This window comes from Cucurbita pepo, chromosome LG19, assembly GCF_002806865.2.
Source record: "Cucurbita pepo subsp. pepo cultivar mu-cu-16 chromosome LG19, ASM280686v2, whole genome shotgun sequence".
NCBI lineage: Eukaryota > Viridiplantae > Streptophyta > Magnoliopsida > Cucurbitales > Cucurbitaceae > Cucurbita > Cucurbita pepo.
In genome coordinates this window covers 7,702,263-7,721,880 of record NC_036656.1, presented here as the reverse complement: position 1 = coordinate 7,721,880, position 19,618 = coordinate 7,702,263, and the positions used below count along the sequence as shown (strand labels likewise).

The 19,618-nt window shown below is 37.3% G+C and overlaps 4 protein-coding genes across 8 annotated transcripts; 1 reads left to right on the top strand and 3 right to left on the bottom strand.

Moving 5' to 3' along the window:
* Positions 1-40: 40 nt before the first annotated feature.
* Positions 41-6,397, bottom strand: LOC111781790 (putative ALA-interacting subunit 2). 4 transcript variants are annotated; one of them, XM_023662489.1, is made up of 10 exons: positions 6,125-6,397; positions 5,403-5,447; positions 5,220-5,319; positions 4,164-4,225; positions 3,987-4,061; positions 3,278-3,394; positions 2,480-2,550; positions 2,020-2,317; positions 641-927; positions 41-394 (listed from the first exon to the last, which is right to left on the bottom strand). In XM_023662489.1, exons 3-10 carry the CDS (start codon positions 5,305-5,307, stop codon positions 340-342), a joined length of 1,053 nt encoding a protein of 350 aa, XP_023518257.1. In that variant the 5' UTR covers positions 5,308-5,319; positions 5,403-5,447; positions 6,125-6,397; the 3' UTR covers positions 41-339. The 4 variants fall into 4 exon arrangements, with proteins under 4 accessions (XP_023518257.1, XP_023518256.1, XP_023518258.1 ...); XM_023662488.1 differs by having other exon boundaries at positions 5,220-5,314; XM_023662490.1 differs by having other exon boundaries at positions 5,408-5,447.
* Positions 6,398-7,272: 875 nt separating this feature from the next.
* On the bottom strand, positions 7,273-9,843 carry LOC111781420 (p21-activated protein kinase-interacting protein 1-like). Its single transcript, XM_023661987.1, has 3 exons — positions 9,036-9,843; positions 8,553-8,853; positions 7,273-7,489 (listed from the first exon to the last, which is right to left on the bottom strand). The coding sequence occupies exons 1-3, from the start codon at positions 9,678-9,680 to the stop codon at positions 7,413-7,415; spliced, it is 1,023 nt and encodes a 340-aa protein (XP_023517755.1). The 5' UTR covers positions 9,681-9,843; the 3' UTR covers positions 7,273-7,412.
* A 540-nt stretch (positions 9,844-10,383) lies between these two features.
* On the top strand, positions 10,384-12,820 carry LOC111781421. The gene is made up of 4 exons (XM_023661988.1): positions 10,384-10,796; positions 11,081-11,193; positions 12,249-12,329; positions 12,568-12,820. Exons 1-3 carry the CDS (start codon positions 10,700-10,702, stop codon positions 12,327-12,329), a joined length of 291 nt encoding a protein of 96 aa, XP_023517756.1. The 5' UTR covers positions 10,384-10,699; the 3' UTR covers positions 12,568-12,820.
* A 92-nt stretch (positions 12,821-12,912) lies between these two features.
* On the bottom strand, positions 12,913-16,914 carry LOC111781419 (endoplasmic reticulum oxidoreductin-1-like). 2 transcript variants are annotated; one of them, XM_023661986.1, is made up of 10 exons: positions 16,724-16,914; positions 16,395-16,640; positions 15,982-16,113; positions 14,914-15,166; positions 14,712-14,822; positions 14,220-14,338; positions 14,033-14,137; positions 13,727-13,926; positions 13,510-13,636; positions 12,913-13,290 (listed from the first exon to the last, which is right to left on the bottom strand). In XM_023661986.1, the coding sequence occupies exons 2-10, from the start codon at positions 16,542-16,544 to the stop codon at positions 13,114-13,116; spliced, it is 1,374 nt and encodes a 457-aa protein (XP_023517754.1). In that variant the 5' UTR covers positions 16,545-16,640; positions 16,724-16,914; the 3' UTR covers positions 12,913-13,113. The 2 variants fall into 2 exon arrangements, with proteins under 2 accessions (XP_023517754.1, XP_023517753.1); XM_023661985.1 differs by having other exon boundaries at positions 16,395-16,914.
* Between the last annotated feature and the right edge of the window lie 2,704 nt (positions 16,915-19,618).

The following is a 19,618-nucleotide window of genomic DNA, read 5'->3' as shown; positions in this document are numbered from 1 at the left end:
TTTGTAGATTTAAATCATAAAATTGGAATTTTGGAATTCCACTACAAAATATCATGTTAGAAATGTCCATTTAATACTTCTGAAGTTCTGTTTATAGATTGAGCTAGTACAAACAAATTTACAAAGAAAAATGGTTCCCACATTCAACCCTGGCAATATTGAAATGTTTGTTTATCCAGGATTGAAATGAAAAGATAACAGGCTAATGAACAGTCATGCTCAAACAAGTATACCTAAATCATTCTTTCTTTGTAACTTACACCCCATAAGAACAAAACGTGTGCTCGATTCTATGGAAACCACCTGCTCTAGTTCCTTAACTCGAACCAATAAAAACCATTAACTAGAACTGCTTCTTTTATTCCAAGTTGAATAGTTTGTTTCACCATAGGGCCTGCCAAAAAAGGCAAGAAAGAAGAATAAAGGACCAAATATAAGTTAGATCCCCTCCAGTAGTCTAAAGCAAAGCAAAAGACCATAAGTTCTTTAAGCATAAACAGGATAGTAGAGACTAGAGTAGTCATTTTAAATCTTACTTCAGCGTGAAAATTTAATAAGACCAGTGACTAGGTATAATGCGGGTCAACAAAGATGTAGGTGAAATATCACCGAAAGAGTGGATAACGCTTTGGAATATTACCTCGATTTCATGTGTAACAATGTGAAGAAAATAGAAATCAAGAGCGAAGAAGATCCCACAAAAATGTAGGCAACTCCAAGGAAATCATTTCTTCCCCCCAACCAGCTTGATGTTGAAATGACAAGCTTCTTTCTACCACCAAAGCTGTAACTATTGTAGTTGTTCATTATCTTGATATCTAGAACATCATCAGCATGCAAATCTTCTTCAATTCTACCATATAACTTTCTAAAGCTTGGAAGAGCAGCAGCGCGCATCCAGACAATTAGATCTTCATGATCACTCAACTAGCATATGAAACAAGACCAGCAACAAAAAAGAAAGGAGCAGTATAAGCCTTTTTTTTTTTTTGTCACAACCAGTTCATTTCAAATGGAATAAGAAACCAATGGAACTGAATATTTAACCACCAGCTTGATTAATCCACATGAATGTGTATATTTATATATATCAAGAAGCCCCTACGAGTCTCTACTAATTCAATTAAAATCGTAATACATACGAAGATCCACACCCGAGCTTATATCTTAGTCCTACTTCATTTCACAGTTCACATCATGAGATTATAAATGGATGCTAGAAAAAGCCTACCACGTTCACCCTGGTATTCCTCACTAGACTATAAATCAGTCTGAAAGTCTACAATCACGGATGAACCTACTGTCTTCATTCTGAATTCATATTACAGAAAAAGCCTCGCTTGATAACCTCTTGGAAAAGTCAGGGTACACTTTGATTCTTAACTTAAATCTGGGAGAAATATGTGCAGGTAATATTATCCAAAAGAAGACACTCTTAGTTGGCTCCTGCCTAAAAATTTGCTGCTTACGGATACAAGATGAGGAAACTCAGAGCCAAATATTTCTACACTGTTCCTATTTCAAAATTTAGTTTGGTGTTTTCCGGCAGTAAGTGTCTACATTTTCCAAGTAGCTTCTTGCAAATCATCTGTTCGAAAGGAAAGCTGAGGTCCTTAGGGACAAAAGCTATCATATGAACTGCATGGGAAGTTGGGATGGAAAGAAAGTCTATAATTTTCATGATACATCTAAAGATGGCAAAGAAAGTTGAGAAGTTTTAAATTTTAAAGCTTGCCTTGGAGCTCTTCAAAAATTTGCTGATAGTTTTTATTCCTCTCGAGATTTTGTATCTCTTGAACAACATTCACTTTTCATCTTTTCAATGAAAACTTCCGTCTCCTTTTTTCTTTTAAAAAAAAGGAAAAAAACTATCTCGCCCTGACTTTGAGCCCCAAACCCAAATTCTTTCAGACAACCACAATAAGCCCCTTAGTCGTATCAAAATACTAAATGATTCTAATATAACAAAGAAGTAATATGTACGGGCCATTTGATACTGGGTATACTTGTAGTACTTACAGGAATATTTGGATCTAGATTTCTTCCACCAATTAAGGTTCCATTTTGGAAGTTGAAAGGATATACATGCTTTCCAAACTTGTGCTCACGGTCACTTTTCCATGCAATGTTCTTCCTGTTCACCTTCAATTCAGAACTCCCAAGGGCAAACGTATATGTGTCATTGAACAAACTCCATGCTATCAACCCGCAAGGAACAATTGGAAGACCATTATGCGACTGTATTGGTTTGCAGGAACTTGTATCGTTGTAGGCCAGTCCATGTAAGAGCTGCTTATCACTTCTACTTTTGACATACCTGAAATTTAGGTATAGTACAAGATTAAGTGCCTGAGGGCAGTGAACATTCAGACATAGCCAATATTTCAGACTGCAGATGATACGGGTGAAATAATACTTAATGAAATGAGGTAAATTGATATAAAATCAAGCATCCTTACATAGAACAGAAGGTTCTTACCTTCGGTGGTTTTGATAGTAGTTATCTAGTTGATAGTAGATATAAATTGGAGCTTTCATAGTTCTGTTGACCTATAAAAGTATTAGAATAAGATGAATTGCAAAAAACATAACATAGGGCAGAAGTAGAGTTGGAGGCTTGGAAGCACTGATGCTTCAGTTTGGGAAACATCTTTGTGTCCGACATGGTAGGACACTCCAACACTTTGTTGGATACTTGTTAGCACACCATACATGTGTTAGACACTAGTGGTATATTCTTTTGATGAGAAACAAGTTCATTGATGAGTGAAATTTACAAAAGAAATGGAAACCAATCCAAAGGAGCTCGAGTTACAAAAAAAAAAAAAAAAAAAAAAAAAAAAAAAAAAAAAAAAAAAAAAAAAAAAAAAAAAAAAAANNTAGCATAACTATGAGATTGAAAAAATAGTGAGAATTTACAGCCAGAAGCAGAGAGAGCTAGGTAGACAGTATTTTAAAAAATCCCATCATAATCCTGTTCTTTTTCAATAAAAAGCCTTTGGTTCCTCTCAATCCATAAAGGCTTTGATGATGGTGCACTCAAAAGAGCTTCATCTCATTTTTTTTAAAGGCTCTAGCAGCGTTAGGCACTGCATAGTAATGGACATAAATAGTAATATAGGACAAAGATAGCAAAGTTTAAGAGTGTAATACATTAAACACCAGATCAGCTTGTATCTTCTATATCTACTGTTGACGCACAAAAAATATATTGAATGGAACGATGATCAACGGAGATTCTGAATATAAGTGTGCCAAGCACAGAAAATAAGCATACCTTTAAGGTCGCAGAACAAAGTTTAGGAGATGAACTATCTTTGATATATGCCACCATATTATTTTTATATGAAAGGGGTACACATTCAGCATCATATCTGTATACAATTTCAGCAACCTGCACGACCATTTTTAACTATCATTACAGCACATATCTTATATATTAAATGCTTTTGAAAAAATACACAAATTTTCTTTTGATATCCATAAATTGTTTAGCTTTATTTATATAAAACATAAATCAAGCAATACACAAACAAGCCAGTCAATAAATTAAACATTAAAAACAATTTAATAAGTGGTTGTTAGTAGAACTATATAAAATATTACAGTTCAAAGGTAGATATCTCGAGCAAATATATGAAGGGAAGAAGTTAATCAATATGTAAAATTAATAATACTCTTTAATACTTTGCCCTTTTGGGAACTAACACCTCTACAAATACACCGAGAGACTACCAAGTGTGCATTTGGCATGCATTTTAAAAAACTTGTTAAATGAAGCATTTATTGCATAAGCACCTTTAGAACATTAGTAAGTACTTCATTTAAAGCATTTTTAGTTGTAGGCTTGTATTGTTCCCCTATCCCCACATCGCACCACCAACAGATGCTCCATGGGTTTCTAGGCAAGTTTCCATTTTACTGTACACAGATGTGTTAATTATAAAGTTGAAGATTAGTATTCAAGATCTATACAGAACACTTACACTGCGGGAAGTATGAAGGACAACAAGCCCAACAGGAATGAAAAGAACTCCCATTAATAGGAAAACAGTAATAACCTGCAGAAGACATAATCAACATTTAAGGTCCATAATAATTGATGCATAGTGAAAAATTACAAAAGATTTACGTGTCAAGTCGGGCAGCATTCAAAAACTCACCCATGTAGGTGTCAACACAGGCTTACAAGCTGGGAGGCTCTGTTGTGTAAAATGATAATAAGCTGCATTTAATGTAGCAATTCACACGGTGTTTCAAGAATAACATCAAGAGAGAATACTTTTGCAGATTAAAAGTATAAAAAAGGAGGGGGGGAAATAATGGTTTTCAGATATGATAAAAGCAGCTAACCCATCTATAAACTGCCTGCCCAACTTACTTCACTGATTATTAACCCATCAGAACTTTGAAGTACCCCCATTATGTGGCTTGGATGACGGAAATGTGGAAGTTACATCTTTTATAACCCAGGCTCTCGTTGAGCATACTAGACTTACTGTTCTTGTACTATTATCCCAAAGTGTCCCCACTGCTACTTCACATTTTTCTTCGTTTATAGTCCTATATCAACATATATTTCTACCCACTTCACTTTATCTTTGAAACCCATTTAAAATTTAATCAAACACCCCAAAAATGTCTGAACTTCCACTGAAAATTAGAAAAACATCAAACAAAAATATGAATGCTACTTTTATCAGCGAGAAGGCTAGTATCATTGATATAACCACAATTACAAATACTACGACGCTTTCCTTTGTATGTGGGGACTGGCAACTTCCTTTAATAGTAAACCTTCTCTTTTGAAGTCTACAATTTCCATCTAAAGGTTAGCAGAAAAAAACGGTACAGCGGTCCCTCATCATTAACCAAAGGAACACGCAGGATATCTCTTAATCAAATGACAAAAGAGATGCCTTCATTCTACACTTACCAAGTAGCTTTTAGAAACCAGAAAATCAATCGATCCTAAAAATTACATTACATACCCTTCTTGTCAACTAAACCAGTAGATTTCAAAGTTGAAAATTAAAGTGCAACCAAAGCCTCAAAAATTACTATGCCAAAAAACTCACTGGATATTTATTATCCCAGGTAAATAGTTGTTGAAGTGTTCTCAATCCGTGACCACTTATTTACCAAGGATTTTACTATTATGTCCAAGAATTGGATCTGAAAAGACCACTACTTATTTCATTTTTTACCATAGAAGTTACCTGTATGTCTCCTTGCTTGTACATGTCCGGCTGGAATTGATCCAGATCCTTCAGGGACCACTAAACTGCTGCTTCCATCCAAATCCATAGTTTTCCTGAACTATAAATGGGACGAATCAGAAAACAAAGGTCCGGGAACTTGCACTTGCCAAGCTTTCGTTTGCCTTTGAATTTCAAAGCTACCTCACCAGAAGGCAGTATTAGAATTTTGTATCAGCTACTGAGGTCCTGCCACACAGAAAATTCAATTCAAGTCTTCTTTAAAAAGAAATTTTTTTGGCCAAGCATGCTTGAAAATGGTTGAAGAATTGCTGTTTCACCTCCCAGGGAGGGTGAAAGCAGAAACGTATAAACAGAATACATGTTTATTATTACATTAAGACAACAATAAATAAGCATATATGTATATGTGTGCATGCATAGCTTTGCATAAATTGTGGTTTAAATCGGAAAATAGTGGTTCTTTAAAAAATATGTATTGCCTCCGGATTTCTTTGCCTTTGGAATCCAACTACAGGACAGAGAGATTTTAAATATATAAAACCCAACAAAATACGAACCATATCGCTAAGCGAACTGAAGAGCACTCATTACCTATAATACAAGTTCTAACCTTCTCTATATTCGTAGTTTTCACCCGAATACAAACGTACCCAAATTAACTGAAGTCTCTCGAATATGGCTAGCGCGATGATATGACTACACACACACACACACATAGAAGGTGCTAAAATCCCCTAATTGCTCTCTTCCATCGCTATATCATTCCGAGTACAGTATACACAAGAAACGGGAAATTGAAATGGATAAAGGTACCATAAATATACATCAAAAGATAATTCTATTTAATTCTGAGAGGATCGAAGCACAGCTGATTATCGTGATTAGAAAAATAAAACAGTAACCTGGAGATGTCGAACAGGAGAGACGGAGCTGAAAGGAAGAATAATTGGATATACACGGATTACAGAGCACTCAATTCATCATTGTAATGCGTCGAGAAGGGGTTGATTGGGCAAAGAGAAGGTGAAATCAGTACTGAAATCTTGGGTTTTCGAACGAGAAGTAGCGATGGAGAAAGCGGTGCTCGTGCGGTGGTGTTAGATATTCTGCTCCCACCATTTTCTCCATTTTCTCGATCTCCAATTCGCTTTTTTCGTGGAATATGTTCGTGAGATGATGTAATATATTGAGACCCATTAATGAAGTAACACCATCTTAAATTTATTAAACAGATTTATAAATTATAATATGATTAATTAAGAGGACTAAGTAAACTTAAGAGGATTGATTTCAGTCTTTCATTCCTCAAATAATAATATAAAAATATGAAGTTATGAAATAAGGTGATCTTCAATATTTGGATCAAATCTATTGAAAAGTCAAAGGTCAAACAAAAACTCATACAAAACTCGAGACAAGGTTGGAAGCAAGTGGTTGTTGGGCTAAGAGGCTCAGGTACCCTGCCTTAGCACGGGATGTTATTGTGCACTACACTTGTCTCCAACTTAAGCATCAAATTACGTAAAGATAAGATGTTGAATCATATGCAAATTACGTGTGCTTCTTTTGTCCGAATTTGTGTATCAAGAGTTGGTATTATCTATTGAGGGACAAGAGTATTATACCAACAAACTCGCAAGAGTGAGGAACAAGGTACAAGATTTGCTTCATGTTCTTGACGAAGACTCATCCAAAATATCATATGAGGAGGATGAGGGAAGATGTTTTTCAAGTAATAGCGAGTATGTCGTTGGACAAAAGCCCACCTTGCCCAACCTTGACCTCGAGAGAGCTGACCCAAGAATTTGATGAATAGAAGAAAAAAACAGTATCAAGTCCTGTTTAAGGTCACTAGAGAAGAGAAGATCCATAAGAGAACAATATTGACTAGCGGCGAACTTGAGCGGTTACAAATGATATCATAGCTCCCCAATAGAACTCAATAGCATAGAACTCAACGCATATGCTATGATGTCGGCAATTTGTAATAACCATGGCCAACCCGGAGTAAGTTATCAAAAAGAGTATTCAATAGTGAATGCTAGAAAGATTAAATGAAATGATACTTTCTCATGTGAATCAATATAAGCACTTGCTTTCGTGTCAAAACTTAACATAGCAGGAATGAAGAACAATCCTCCACTACAGATTTCACTTAACCCACCAACTAATTAATACCAATTTCTTTCTTTACTCAGCCGACTCATTGTTGTCAGTGGCCTTTGGTTCTCCTTCAATGTTCTTCCCAAGCTGTGGTCGCCTAAGGGCTGATCAAACACCAGGAAACAGATCAAATTAAACTTCTGCTATATTACTTCATAGAATCTGACGAGGTTTAAGCAAGATAAACGATCAAAAGAATTAACTGCAGGAAACAATAGGCATCGGGCATACTCTGTTTCATGCAAAGTTATTATTGGATTTTCTTACAACTCCCATCCCAACATGAAAATAACTCAATGTGATCAAACGCATTTAGTCATAAGATCCTCCCTCTATGGGTAAATACATAAAAGACAACCATCATATTAACTTCTTTTAGTCCCAGCAGATGACATGTAATGAGTATTTAGCAACAACAATCATAGGAAAACATTTTACAAATCAAGCTGAGCTGTTATTATCCAGTGAAAAGTAGTTAAGGCGAGTGAAGATTTTGTTCCAAAAAAAAAACAATCACATGAAGACAACATAGGAGATCAACAGCCCAAACACATAGATATTGTCTTATTGGGCTTTTACGTCTGAGCTTCCCCTCAAGGTTTTAAAGGCGTCTGTTAGGAGAGGTTTCTACACCCTTATAAGGAATGCTTTGTTTTCCTCTCCAACCGATGTGGGATCTCACAATCCACCCCCTTGAGGCCCAACGTCCTCGCTGGCACACCGCTCAATGATTGGCTCTGATACCATTTGTAACAGCCCAAGCCAACCGCTAACAAATATTGTTCTCTTTGGACTTTCCCTTCTGAGTTTTCCCTCAAGGTTTTAAAACACGTCTTAAGAGAGGTTTCCACCCCCTTGAGGCCCAACTCAGCTGGCACACTGCCTAGTGACTAGCTTGATACCATTTGTAACAACTCAAGCCCACCGCTATCCGATATTGTCCTCTTTGGGCTTTCACTTCTAAGCTTCCACTCAAGGTTTTAAAACACATCTGTTTGGGAGAGGTTTCCACACTTTTATAAGGAATGCTTTGTTCCCCTCCCCAACCGATGTGGGACCTCACAAATTTCAAACGGCAATATAGTCAGGCAAGTGATGAAAATGCATCATATAAAAACATGTAAAGCAACATAAAGAGAAAAGAAAAGAAAAGAAAAGAAATCTAACATTTAAGAGCCGATCCTGCAAGACAAGTCAGCCTTGATTTTGTATTTGCCTCAGCTAGTGGATTTGGCTTGTCCTTAATGGCCATTCGAACATCCCAAACACGTATAACTCCATCTGATGATGCAGATGCAACTATGTGTGGATCATCATCAGAGAAAGCGCCAGAGGAATTCTTCGTGAGTACAACAATCCCTTTCACACGGGCAGCATGCGCTTCTTCTATAGAATATGCCACCTTCCCACTTTTTACATCCCACGCCGTAACACAACGGTCCTCTCCACCGGTAAGCAGAATGCCATTCTGTCGAAGTTTCAAGAACAATTCAACACAAGGTAGACAAACCTTTTGTAAACTTAGGAACTAAAAAAGCGTTGAACAATTTATAATCTCTGAATCAGTTCTATTACACAAGTATGGAACACAGTGTTCAGTAACAAACAGCAAATACGATCCAAAGCAAAACATTAATGAGAGAGACTGACCTCGCAAGGCGTAGCACAAAGAACCCGCTTCTTGTTCTCGAATTCGCACAGCAACCGTGCATCCTCTGCCTCATGCACCGATACCTTCTCCTCCATAACCATAAAAAACTTATCCCCACCAACATCAAAATTCACCAAGCTGGCCTCTTTGCCCAACCTGCAATAGAAACTCCTCTTTCCACGAACCAAATTTATCATGGCCAAGCACTCATCATGACCCACTGTCAACGCGAGCTTTCCAGAGGGGTGGATAGAAAGATCGTTAATAGCCTTCCTGTGAGGCAACACAGTCTTAAGGTGGACAAAAGGGTCGGCGTCGTAGATACATACGGATCCATCTGCAGCAGCAGACACGAGGTTACGAGGAAACGATAGGTTGGGAGGGGTGTAGAACGAAAGAGCAGTTAGAGATGCAGAGTGGTCGTGAAGCGATCCAAGAGAGGAAGCGGAGGAAAGGTCATAGAGGTGGATAGTATCATCAGCGCCACCGGAAGCAGCGACAGGACCAGCGGCGGCGAGGGTTTTGATGGCGGAGAGATGAGAAGGGTAGGAGAAAAGAGGGGTGAGGGACAGAGTTTGGGGTTCGGACGGTTTAAGCTTGAACCCCCAAATGAATCTTTCATACGAGCCTGCTATGAGACTCATGGAGGCGGATGCGGAGGCGGAGGCGGAGGCGGAAGGAAGCGGTCTCCGGCAGCAAGGTGTCGGAGATTGGCCTGACTTGTACAAACCTTCGTTTAAGAGAAATTTTGCGGGGTTTCGCTAGGGTTTTAGGATGCGCGCCGCTTTCTGCAGTCTCCGCGCCTTGACACAAATATATTATTATTATTATTATTATGAAATTAAGTCAGGGCTCTTTTTTATGATTTATTTTCTTTTTCCAAAATAAAATTTTAAGGGAAAAAATCAATTTTTTTCCTTTTCCAAACAATTTTATCTCTTGAATATTAAATCTTTTTTCTTTTTCTTTTTTTCGTAAAAAAAAAAAATCGATTTTACCTCAAAAACGAACCCATTTTTATGATCAATTTAATAAAAATAAAAATTAAATTAAATTAAATTAATAAAAATAATAATTTTTAACACTCAAGCAAAATTTTTAAATCTTTTAAAAATTAAGAGATATTTTTAAACTCGGGTGAAAATTTAAAAGTATTTTTGAAATATTATTTACAGTTTTTTTTTTTTTTGAAGTTTAGAAATATTATTAAAATTTATAAAGATATCTTTTAAAACAAAAGTATTTTTATTAATTTAACAAATAAAAAATAGTTAATTTCAGTAAATTCTATATTTATAGAAAATAAATTTATTTTAAAAAGATAAAATACCCGTGAAAAAATGGGAATAGAAAATTGGATAGAACAAGAGAGTGAAAACTGAAGAATCAAAGATTGAAGCTTTCCGCAGGGATTTTGTTTGATCTTCTGGGAACAGAGAGAGAGTAGTTTTGGGGACAGTGGGCGTCACAGTGGTGTGGCGAAGCAAACAAATAGCGGAAGCGATGCCATTGACAGCCCGATTCACTCTTCCCGGGCACTGTACCGAAGAACCATATTCCAATTCTGGCAGACCACGTCCCAATACGAAGACCCACTCCAGAGATTCACCTCTTTAATACCCTCTGCCTTCTCCCGCTTCATTTCTGCAATCGGAACGCATCAATGGCTGACGACGAATCGCAATCTCAACCTCCCCTCGAAGCCGATTCTTCTGCTCCTCCGCCACTGCCGCCCCCGCCTCCCTTTGATCCCAGTCGAAGTAACATTCCTTTATCCAACTTAGGGTTTTTTTTTTTTTTTTTTTTTTTTTTTTTTGGTGTTGAATGTCGTTTTAGGGATTTATTAAGGGTAGGTGGTTCTGATCTTATCTGTCATGTAATGGGGTTTCTACTCTCGAGAACCTTTTACCTTTTTCCTATTTCTTTTAAGCAATTGATATCTGATCTTATCTGTCATGTATGGGATTGGACGAATTAGCTCCATTCTTGTTTTTGATCTTGTGCTTGAGTTGTCTTCTGATTGTTGTTTTTCTTCCTTTTGAAGTGATTGGTATCATCAAACGGAAAGCCTTGGTAAAAGAGCTAGCTGCAGCATATCACGCTGAGTGTCTTCTGTACTGCCAAGAGCTTCTTGAGCTTCAAAGAAAGTGGGACGAGGTTTGAAATCCACCCTTATATTTTTTTCTTCAGAGGTTTAATCAAGATGTTTCAACTATATTAGTGAACCACTGATCTCCGTTCATTTTTTATGGACCGAATGTTTGAACTGGAGATTTCTGCCATAACTGATAATGTGTGTGAGATTCCATATCGACTAGAGAGAGGGTAACGAAACATTCTTTATAAGGGTGTGTAAATGTCTCCCTCACATACACGTTTTAAAAACCTTGGGAAGCCCAAAGAGGACAATAATTGTTAGCGGTGGGTTTGAGCTGTTACAAATGATATTAGAGTTAGACACTGGACGGTGTGTTAGCAAGTACGCTGGCCCCCAAGGGGGTGGGTTGTGAGATCTCACATTGGTTGGAAAGGTGAATTAAGCATTACTTATAAGGGTGTGGAAACCTCTCCCTAGCATACGCGTTTTAAAAACCTTGTGAGGAAACTCGAAAGGCAAAGTCCAAAGAAACAATATCTACTAGTAATGGACTTAGGCGGTTACCGTTTGAGTTTCTAATTTGTTTTCAGCCTATTCTATCATATCACTTGGTCTCTTCCGGTGTGCCCTTCTGGTTTCCTTCCAGGCCAGCCAAGTTTCAAAGCCACAATTACACATTCATGATGAACTTTGATTTCTTTCAATGTGCCTATAGACTTTCATGGGGTTCCTGATTTGCCTTCAATTGTTCACCTGTGCTTCCCACAAGGCTACAAGGAGTATAAGCAGTTATATGTAGGATTATAAGCGATCGAGAAACTTGTGAGATCCCACATCGGTTGGGGAGGAAAACGAAACATTCTTTATGAGGGTGTGGAAACCTCTCCCTTTAAAAACCTTGAGGGGAAGCCCTCAAGAGAAAACTCAAAGAGGACAATACTTGCTAGCGGTGGGCTTGGGATGTTACCGAACTTGTATAGCTGGCCTATCTGAATTAAATGCCATTTTCACGATGGTAATGATATTCCAGGTCGGAGAGACTTGCATATTAGAAATCCAATGATTTAAGTTTGAATATTTTTTACTTACTCATTGTGTCTTGATATGTTTGCAGCCATATATTGAATTAAAAGTACCTGAGGATCCAAGAAAGGAGACAATGAAGCCTAGCAAACGTCAGAAGAAAGCCCGCTAGGTATTAATATATGACTTAACATACTAGGATTTGCTTAGATCATCCATCTACTAAGCTTTTATGAGACTATTGTGACTGCCAAACAAACTCATGATGAATGCTACTTAGTAATGTTAGATGTTATAACATTCTTGACGCATTCAACAAACAGCTTCTCTGAAATTAGAAGAACATATTTCTTGAGTTAGCAATTCCGTTACCCTTCTACCATTACAGGCTATCATTGTTTTATCTGCAGGTAATAAATACATTCGATACTGCTTACCCGACTTCGCCATCTGATGATTCATCCGTTCTGCAAAGGAAACTCATGGCACAAAGATGATGATCTAAGTATTGATAGTCTGATGCTCCATGGAGCCAACAATCTGTACACTCAGTTATGAAAACAATGATGTATATGAAATATTTGTGTGCTTTGTATACTCAATTTGCCAACAGAGTGTCTTTGTTCACAACCTTTGAATTATAAGCTTCGTTTCCCCTTTTTTGTTTGGCTGAATCCATGCCACAAAATCAATCGAGATCAGCGAAGTAGAAGCTATTCCCTAATTTAAGTGAAAAACGTGAAGGGCGATCATTCTATGTGAAGGGTTATGAACTTACATTATTCAAAATCTGTTTACAACAATTGTATCTATAATGACGTTACCAAACTTGTAAGGGTCACAAGAAACTATTGCTGCTTAAGACATCAGTGGCCGTAAGGTACATACTTTGTTAAGATGTGAATTTTTTTAACAGTTTTCTCGGATACAAGGTTTAAACCTATAACAAGTTTAGGCTAGCTATTGAATATGGATGCCCACATTCTATGAAGTGGACAACCTTCTGTGGGAGGAGAAACAATCTGTCCTTCCATTTTAGTTTCAACTGATGGTCTGACTTCGTGAACGAATTTGACAGATTCTGATAGCCGATTGAGTAGGTTCATCAGGGCGATTACTTCGTTTCTTTGCAACTGTAACCCAAGGAAATGAAATAAATAAGTTCGAGTTGGTCTGTAACGATATCCAATTATTCAATGTCATGCAGCAATTTTACCATTACTCTAGCACAAGCTGGACAAGTATGATTATGGTTCATCGAGAAATTCAAAAGACCTACTCGAGATAGATTCAAATATGCATTTGAAGTGCTTAAAAAGAGTATTTGGACATGAAGAAGCAAAATTACTTACATCCAGACCCATGTGTTCTTGATGATCATCAGCAGAGAAGAGGATCTTCAAGGCAGTACCCAGACCAAGAACCTGAAGCTTTCCCCAAAGCCGACATTTCTCGCATCCAACGCAATCCATCAGTGCACTGCATGACATAGAAAAAGAGAGTTACTACTTGCATAACATTTCATCAAAGAATCAAAGGAAAGAAGAGGGTGCGGCGAAAAAGAATGACCTGATGTTTCTGAATTGCTTTTGTATCTGCTGCACTTCTGGTCCTTGTTGACCTTTCCATAACTTGGCTTCATCAAATGGAAGTGGGCAAGTAGCTTGTAATTTTGAATTGAAAAGAAGCTGTTTCATCAAGGACTGTGTCTTCAGATCTTCGTTCAAATTACCGGTATCATATTCAGCATGCTCCAAGTACTCTGTGGCCTAGAATGCAACCAACAGTGGATTTGTTAAAATTACAGCACCATAAACACAAGCGCTACCTGATATAACTACGTACAATCCTTTTTGAATCAGGGTTCCTACTCACTTTCGTCACAGCTCGAAGAACGAAGAGGTATGTGAAGTACAAGTTTCTGACACGATCGGGATATTGTAGGACACGGTCATACAGCAAAGTAGGATTTTTACCCCACTGTAAAGAAAAGAAAAATACTTCAAATTACTGGAAACTATAGCCACAGCAATTGCGAAAATCGATAAATGAGAAGCTGTACCGAATTTTTGGTCTCGTCAATTAAATAATCGGCAGCTATATGGACTGAAATAGAGGAATGTAGACCAGATATCAGTTTGTATAATATTCTTTGCTCTTGGCACAACTCTTCTGATGGATCTGGAAAAAGAAAACAAAGAAAAATATGTTCAAGAATAAGGACATGATATATGAAAGAAAGGAGATGTTCATTATTTGCCTACATCATGCCATGAACTCCTACATTTTATCCTTCAAGATAAAGACCATGAATTAAAATGATACACATCCATATAACTCCATTGAGAAAAGTCCTTATAAAGATCTTTAACCACAAATATCAAATGAACGAAGTACAGAAGCAGAAATTTGAAACAGGGAGGAATGCAAAGTGGACTATAGGAAAAATAAGTATACATTCAATCAACAATTCTTGAGAATGAGCTACAGTAGTTCTAATTGGTGACCAGAAAAAATGATACTTTAATGAAGAAAAGAGAGCGAGAGACGTTACGTTTCGGGCAGTTCTCTGAATAGACAGAATCCCAAATCCTTTTAGCAGATGGACCAGTGTATCCAGTGTAGCGTTCGGGGTTCAATTGAAGATTTACATATGTCATCTCACCTGGTAGAAATAAAGCAATTGAAATCAAATAAGAGACCAGACAACAGAATAGCCGATGTTCGCACCGAGTGTTGTATTTAATATAACACACCGTTATCAGTCTCGTCATCATTGGTCCAGGGGTTGTCTATCTCAGTCCAACCTTTGAAAGCTTTACGATCTAATGTACGATCGACAGTAGCTTGTGGCTTTCCCTCTTGACAAACCAAGGCCTCGGATGAAAGGATGTGAGGCTTCTTAAACGACTCAGGGAACTCATTATCTGGGCATTCACAAACACTACAATCTCGCAATCGGCACATACCATCGTCAGGCCAGAAGGGACAATCACACCACAACTTAACCTGTGAATGTGAGCACACATAGGCAATAGGCATATCAGGAAGCTAGATGTGCATAAAACAACAAATAATAGGAGTATATTACGATATACAATGTGAATGGATTGGACAGAGCAAGGTAAGTATCATTATGAGATCTCATATCAGTTGGAGAGGAGAACGAAACATTTCTTATAAGGATGTGTAAACCTCTCCCTAGCAAACGCGTTTTAAAAACCTTGAGGGAAATCCCGAATAGGATAATATCTGCTAACGTGGGCTTCGGCCATTACAAATAGTATCAGAGCCAGACACCGAGCAATGTGCCAGCGAGGAGGTTAAGCCCAAAGAGGGTGGACACGAGGCAATGTGCCAGCAAGTACATTGGGTCCCTAAGGGGGTGGATTGGGGGGTCTCACATCGATTGGAGAATGGAACAAGTACCAACGAGTACGCTAGGTTCTAAAGGGGGTGGATTGTGAGATCCCACATCGGTTGGGAGGAGAACGAAGCATTCTTTATAAAAGTGTAGAAACCTCTTCCTACATATGCATTTTCTCGTTTCTTGACAAGTTCTTGGAATCACAGCCAAAAGGAGCCTTATTCCACAATCCCTCACCTTAAAACTAGAGCATTTATGCGACAGCCAAACTTATTCCATTCTAATCCAAACTAAACCCTTGGCCTCAAGAACATATAAAACTGCTTCTAACCAAGAAAGCTTTTATTTCGTGAAGTAACACAGAAGGGTTTATCTCAAATTGACGTTTAGATCAAAATACAACAAGATATGGTATAGCATTAGTTCATCAAAATCAGCCAATTAAATTCAAACAAACCTTGAAATAGCGAAAGAATGGAGTTTTAACAAGCTCTTGAAGGGAAGGATATAACACTTCCTCGTTTAATCGATCTACAGTCTCATAATCACAACAACAATCCTCCACCATACCGCTGTATTTGGGGGTATCCTGTGCATTTAGAACCAAAAAATTAAATGGAAGAAATCTTAAAGCTATCAATTCCAGAATTCCAAGCACAGAAACTTAAGCTTGCATGAAGAATCAACCAAACCAAACTTCTAAATTATCCTCATTAGCTCATCTCAAATTCAGCAGCCCAAAGAAGACACGAAAAATGTAGTGAAGTGCTAAGCTTAAACGAGAAGTAAACAATGTAGGTGCCTTAATCTCCAAGTTTCTCATCAATCAAGCATAACCAGAGAGAAAGAGTTAAGGTTCAGAAAACGTACATTAGAACAATGGCAGGGCTTATTAGTGCGGCCAAAGAGCGAAATCATAGGAGCCGTCCGAGAAGTCATAGCCACAGCAAGCAAAATAGCGATGAAAGCACCTCCTATCATCAAACCCCATCGGTATCTCGGACCGTTTGCACCAACCATAACTTCCGGCGATTCTCCTCAAAGAGATCCCGTCTCCGGCGGCCAAAAACTCGAGGGGGAAAGACGAAGAAAGATCAAGTCGGCGATGCGTGAAGACTTGAAGAAGAAACGAAAATTGGTCAATGAACAATTGTTCAATCAGCTGCCAAGAAATTGAATTTAAAGACTGAAAAAGCAACCAAAAACGTGTGGAAAAATTCGATGGGCGAACGGATTTGCAAATGGTTTCAATTATCTCCCCAAACTGCAACTCAACGTCCAAAATCTTCCAATTATGGAAGAAACCTACTGAGGTTTTTGGATCAATTTCTTCTGTTTTATTTCTAGCGTGGAGAGATTGGAATGGGAATTCCTCCATTTTTTAAATCATTCATTTTTTCTTTTTAATTCATAATGCTTAAGAACGGTAAATTAAATTTATTATCTAAACGTTATTTAACATCTGTTCTTCATATTTATTAAACAAATAAAAATCAATGAAATTCATGTAGTTGACAAATAATTATTACAAATTAGGAGTCCTGTTTCAAAAATTGAACAATATCCGGCTTTAAATCAACCAAATTTCTTCAATTTCCTTAATTTGGCTGCCAACGAACAACTTCCAATCAAATTTCTTCTTATTTTTTATAAACCAATCAGATGTTGTACACTTTATAAGAACGTACCATGTTTATCTTCGTCATAAATAAATAAATGTGAATTTCCCATTTTAACCTTAAATATTGAATTTCCTTTCACGGGATAAATAGAGATGGAGATGACTTTTTCGTCTCAATTTCTACCAAATTCTATGTTAAATTTCATGAATATCGAAATAAGGGCGAGTGCCTAATGGAGAGTAGACATATTTACTGTGAGAGAGAAACAAAACACGGGTAGAAACCTCTCCCTCAAAAGCCCGGGAATGAAAAACCCAAAAAGTACAATATTTGCTTGCAGTAGGCTTGGACAGTTACTAATGGTATCGAAGTTAGACACCGGATAGTTTGTCAGCGAGGACGTTAACTGGTGGATTGTGAGATTTCATTAAGACGGGAACAAAACATGTCTTTTAAATGTGGAGAAATATCTCTCTAACATAAGCTTTTTAAAATTTGAGTAGAAACTCAAATAAGACAATATTTGCTAGCGGTAACTTGGGTTATTATTCAAATAAGAATTAAATTTGTTCGAGGTAAATTCTTTAGAATTAAAATGACAACCCTTATTCAATTAGCCCGTCTCTATAAAATTGTTGGAGCTAAATCTTAAACTTATTTGCTCTCTAAATATCATTTAATAGTCTAAAATTGCGTGGTTCATAAAAATAATATTTTTTTTCTCAGCATAACTCAACTGATTAAAGTATGTACTTGATGTTACTCATTTTTTATTTAAAAAAAAAAAACACAACAATATTGTAAGGTGAAGTGTTGAAGAACATAGCAAGCAGTTGATTACAAATTCTAAACTTATATTAAACATGAAAGATGGGAAGGTTTGATTAGAGCCAGAGAGCGCCAGCTTGTTTGAGGAGAGGGACAAGGGAGCCATTAATGTGGGACGACAGGAGAGTTTCGAGGCCACCGAGGAACTTGCCGCCGACAAAGACAGCGGGAATGGGGTGGGGCTGGTGAGGGAGGAGGTGGTGGAGAACGGCCTGGATGTCGTTGGCGACGGAGGAATGGGAGAGGTGATCGAGCTCGACGATTGTGGGGCCGACACCGAGGCCGAAGAGGAGGCGCTTGACGACGGTGCACATGCAGCAGCCGCTGATGCTGAAAACAACGACGGCATTGCAGTCGGCCAGGTGCCGGACAAGGTGGTAAGGCTTCCCTGATTGATCCATCTCCATTGGAAAGGAAGTAAACAAAGTTGGCTGATTTTGTTCTATTTATGGTCGTGCTTTTTTCTTTTGCCTTTTTACAAATTTGGTACTTATACTTTCAATAAATTAAAATTTAGTCCCTATATTATCCAAAATTTAGGTTTCTAATTTATTTATTTAAAAAAAAAATTAAGGGGAAAGCGAGAGGTTTATGAGAGAGGGCGGTCAGCGGTCAAAGCTCCGATTGTAACAGATTCGTCATACAAATTTAACTGCCTCTATCTGACTGTGGGACCCACTGATTTTCTTTTTGCTTTTTTCAAAATATTAACGAATTATGTCTAAAATAGAAAGGAAAAAAACAATCTTCTTTCAAATAATAATTTGCAACAAAATAAGAACTTTTAATAATACCAATTCATTGGTTTATATTAAAAAATTAAAAATTATAAATTTTTTTAAATGACCATTTAAAAAAATAATAAATAATAAAAAAATTAGTGGGAGAATTCTCGAACAAATAAAATAGATAACTAAAAATATGATATATGTGTTTCGTAATTTGTGGGAGCACGAGAAAATATTATTTTAAACGATTTTTGAAACAAAAGCTTACACTCTGTGCTACAAATTTTTATTTTATTTTATTTGGTTGTTTAAGTTGATAATAGAATTGAATGAAATTAAAATTTATAAATTTGATGTTTTTCTCAATAAATAAAAGTAAATTCAAAATTGGAAAACGACGTCGTTAGGTTTTACCCAAAAAAAAAAGGGGAGGGGATTCTGAGGAGGGGGAAAAATGGTGCCGACAAGTCGACAAAGAACGACTGAAACGCCGTCGTTTGACGGTCAGCGTTTGTCCCTTGTCCTTTTCTTCTCTTGTTCAGTTGTTCTTCCCGACGATCGTGACGCCGTCAGCTTCTGCTTTCTTTCTTTCTTTCGCCCTCTCTTTCTTCAATCTTTTTGCTTTCTAACGGAATATTATATTATTTGCAACCTAACCCCTCCACTTTTTTTTTTTCTCCTAATTCCCCCGGATTCTTTTTTATACAAGAAATAGACCTTCTAGTAACTAGTTCTTGTAAAATTTAGGGTTTAGGGAGGGTTTGGATTCAATTTGAAATGAAGGAGATTGCTTTTAAATACGAGTTTGAGCTAATTCATCGCTCTTTTGAATGATGCTAGTAGAAAGATGTCTCTCTTTTTCATCAAATTGGGGTAATGACCATACCAATATTGTGAGGATCGAGTGGATACTCGG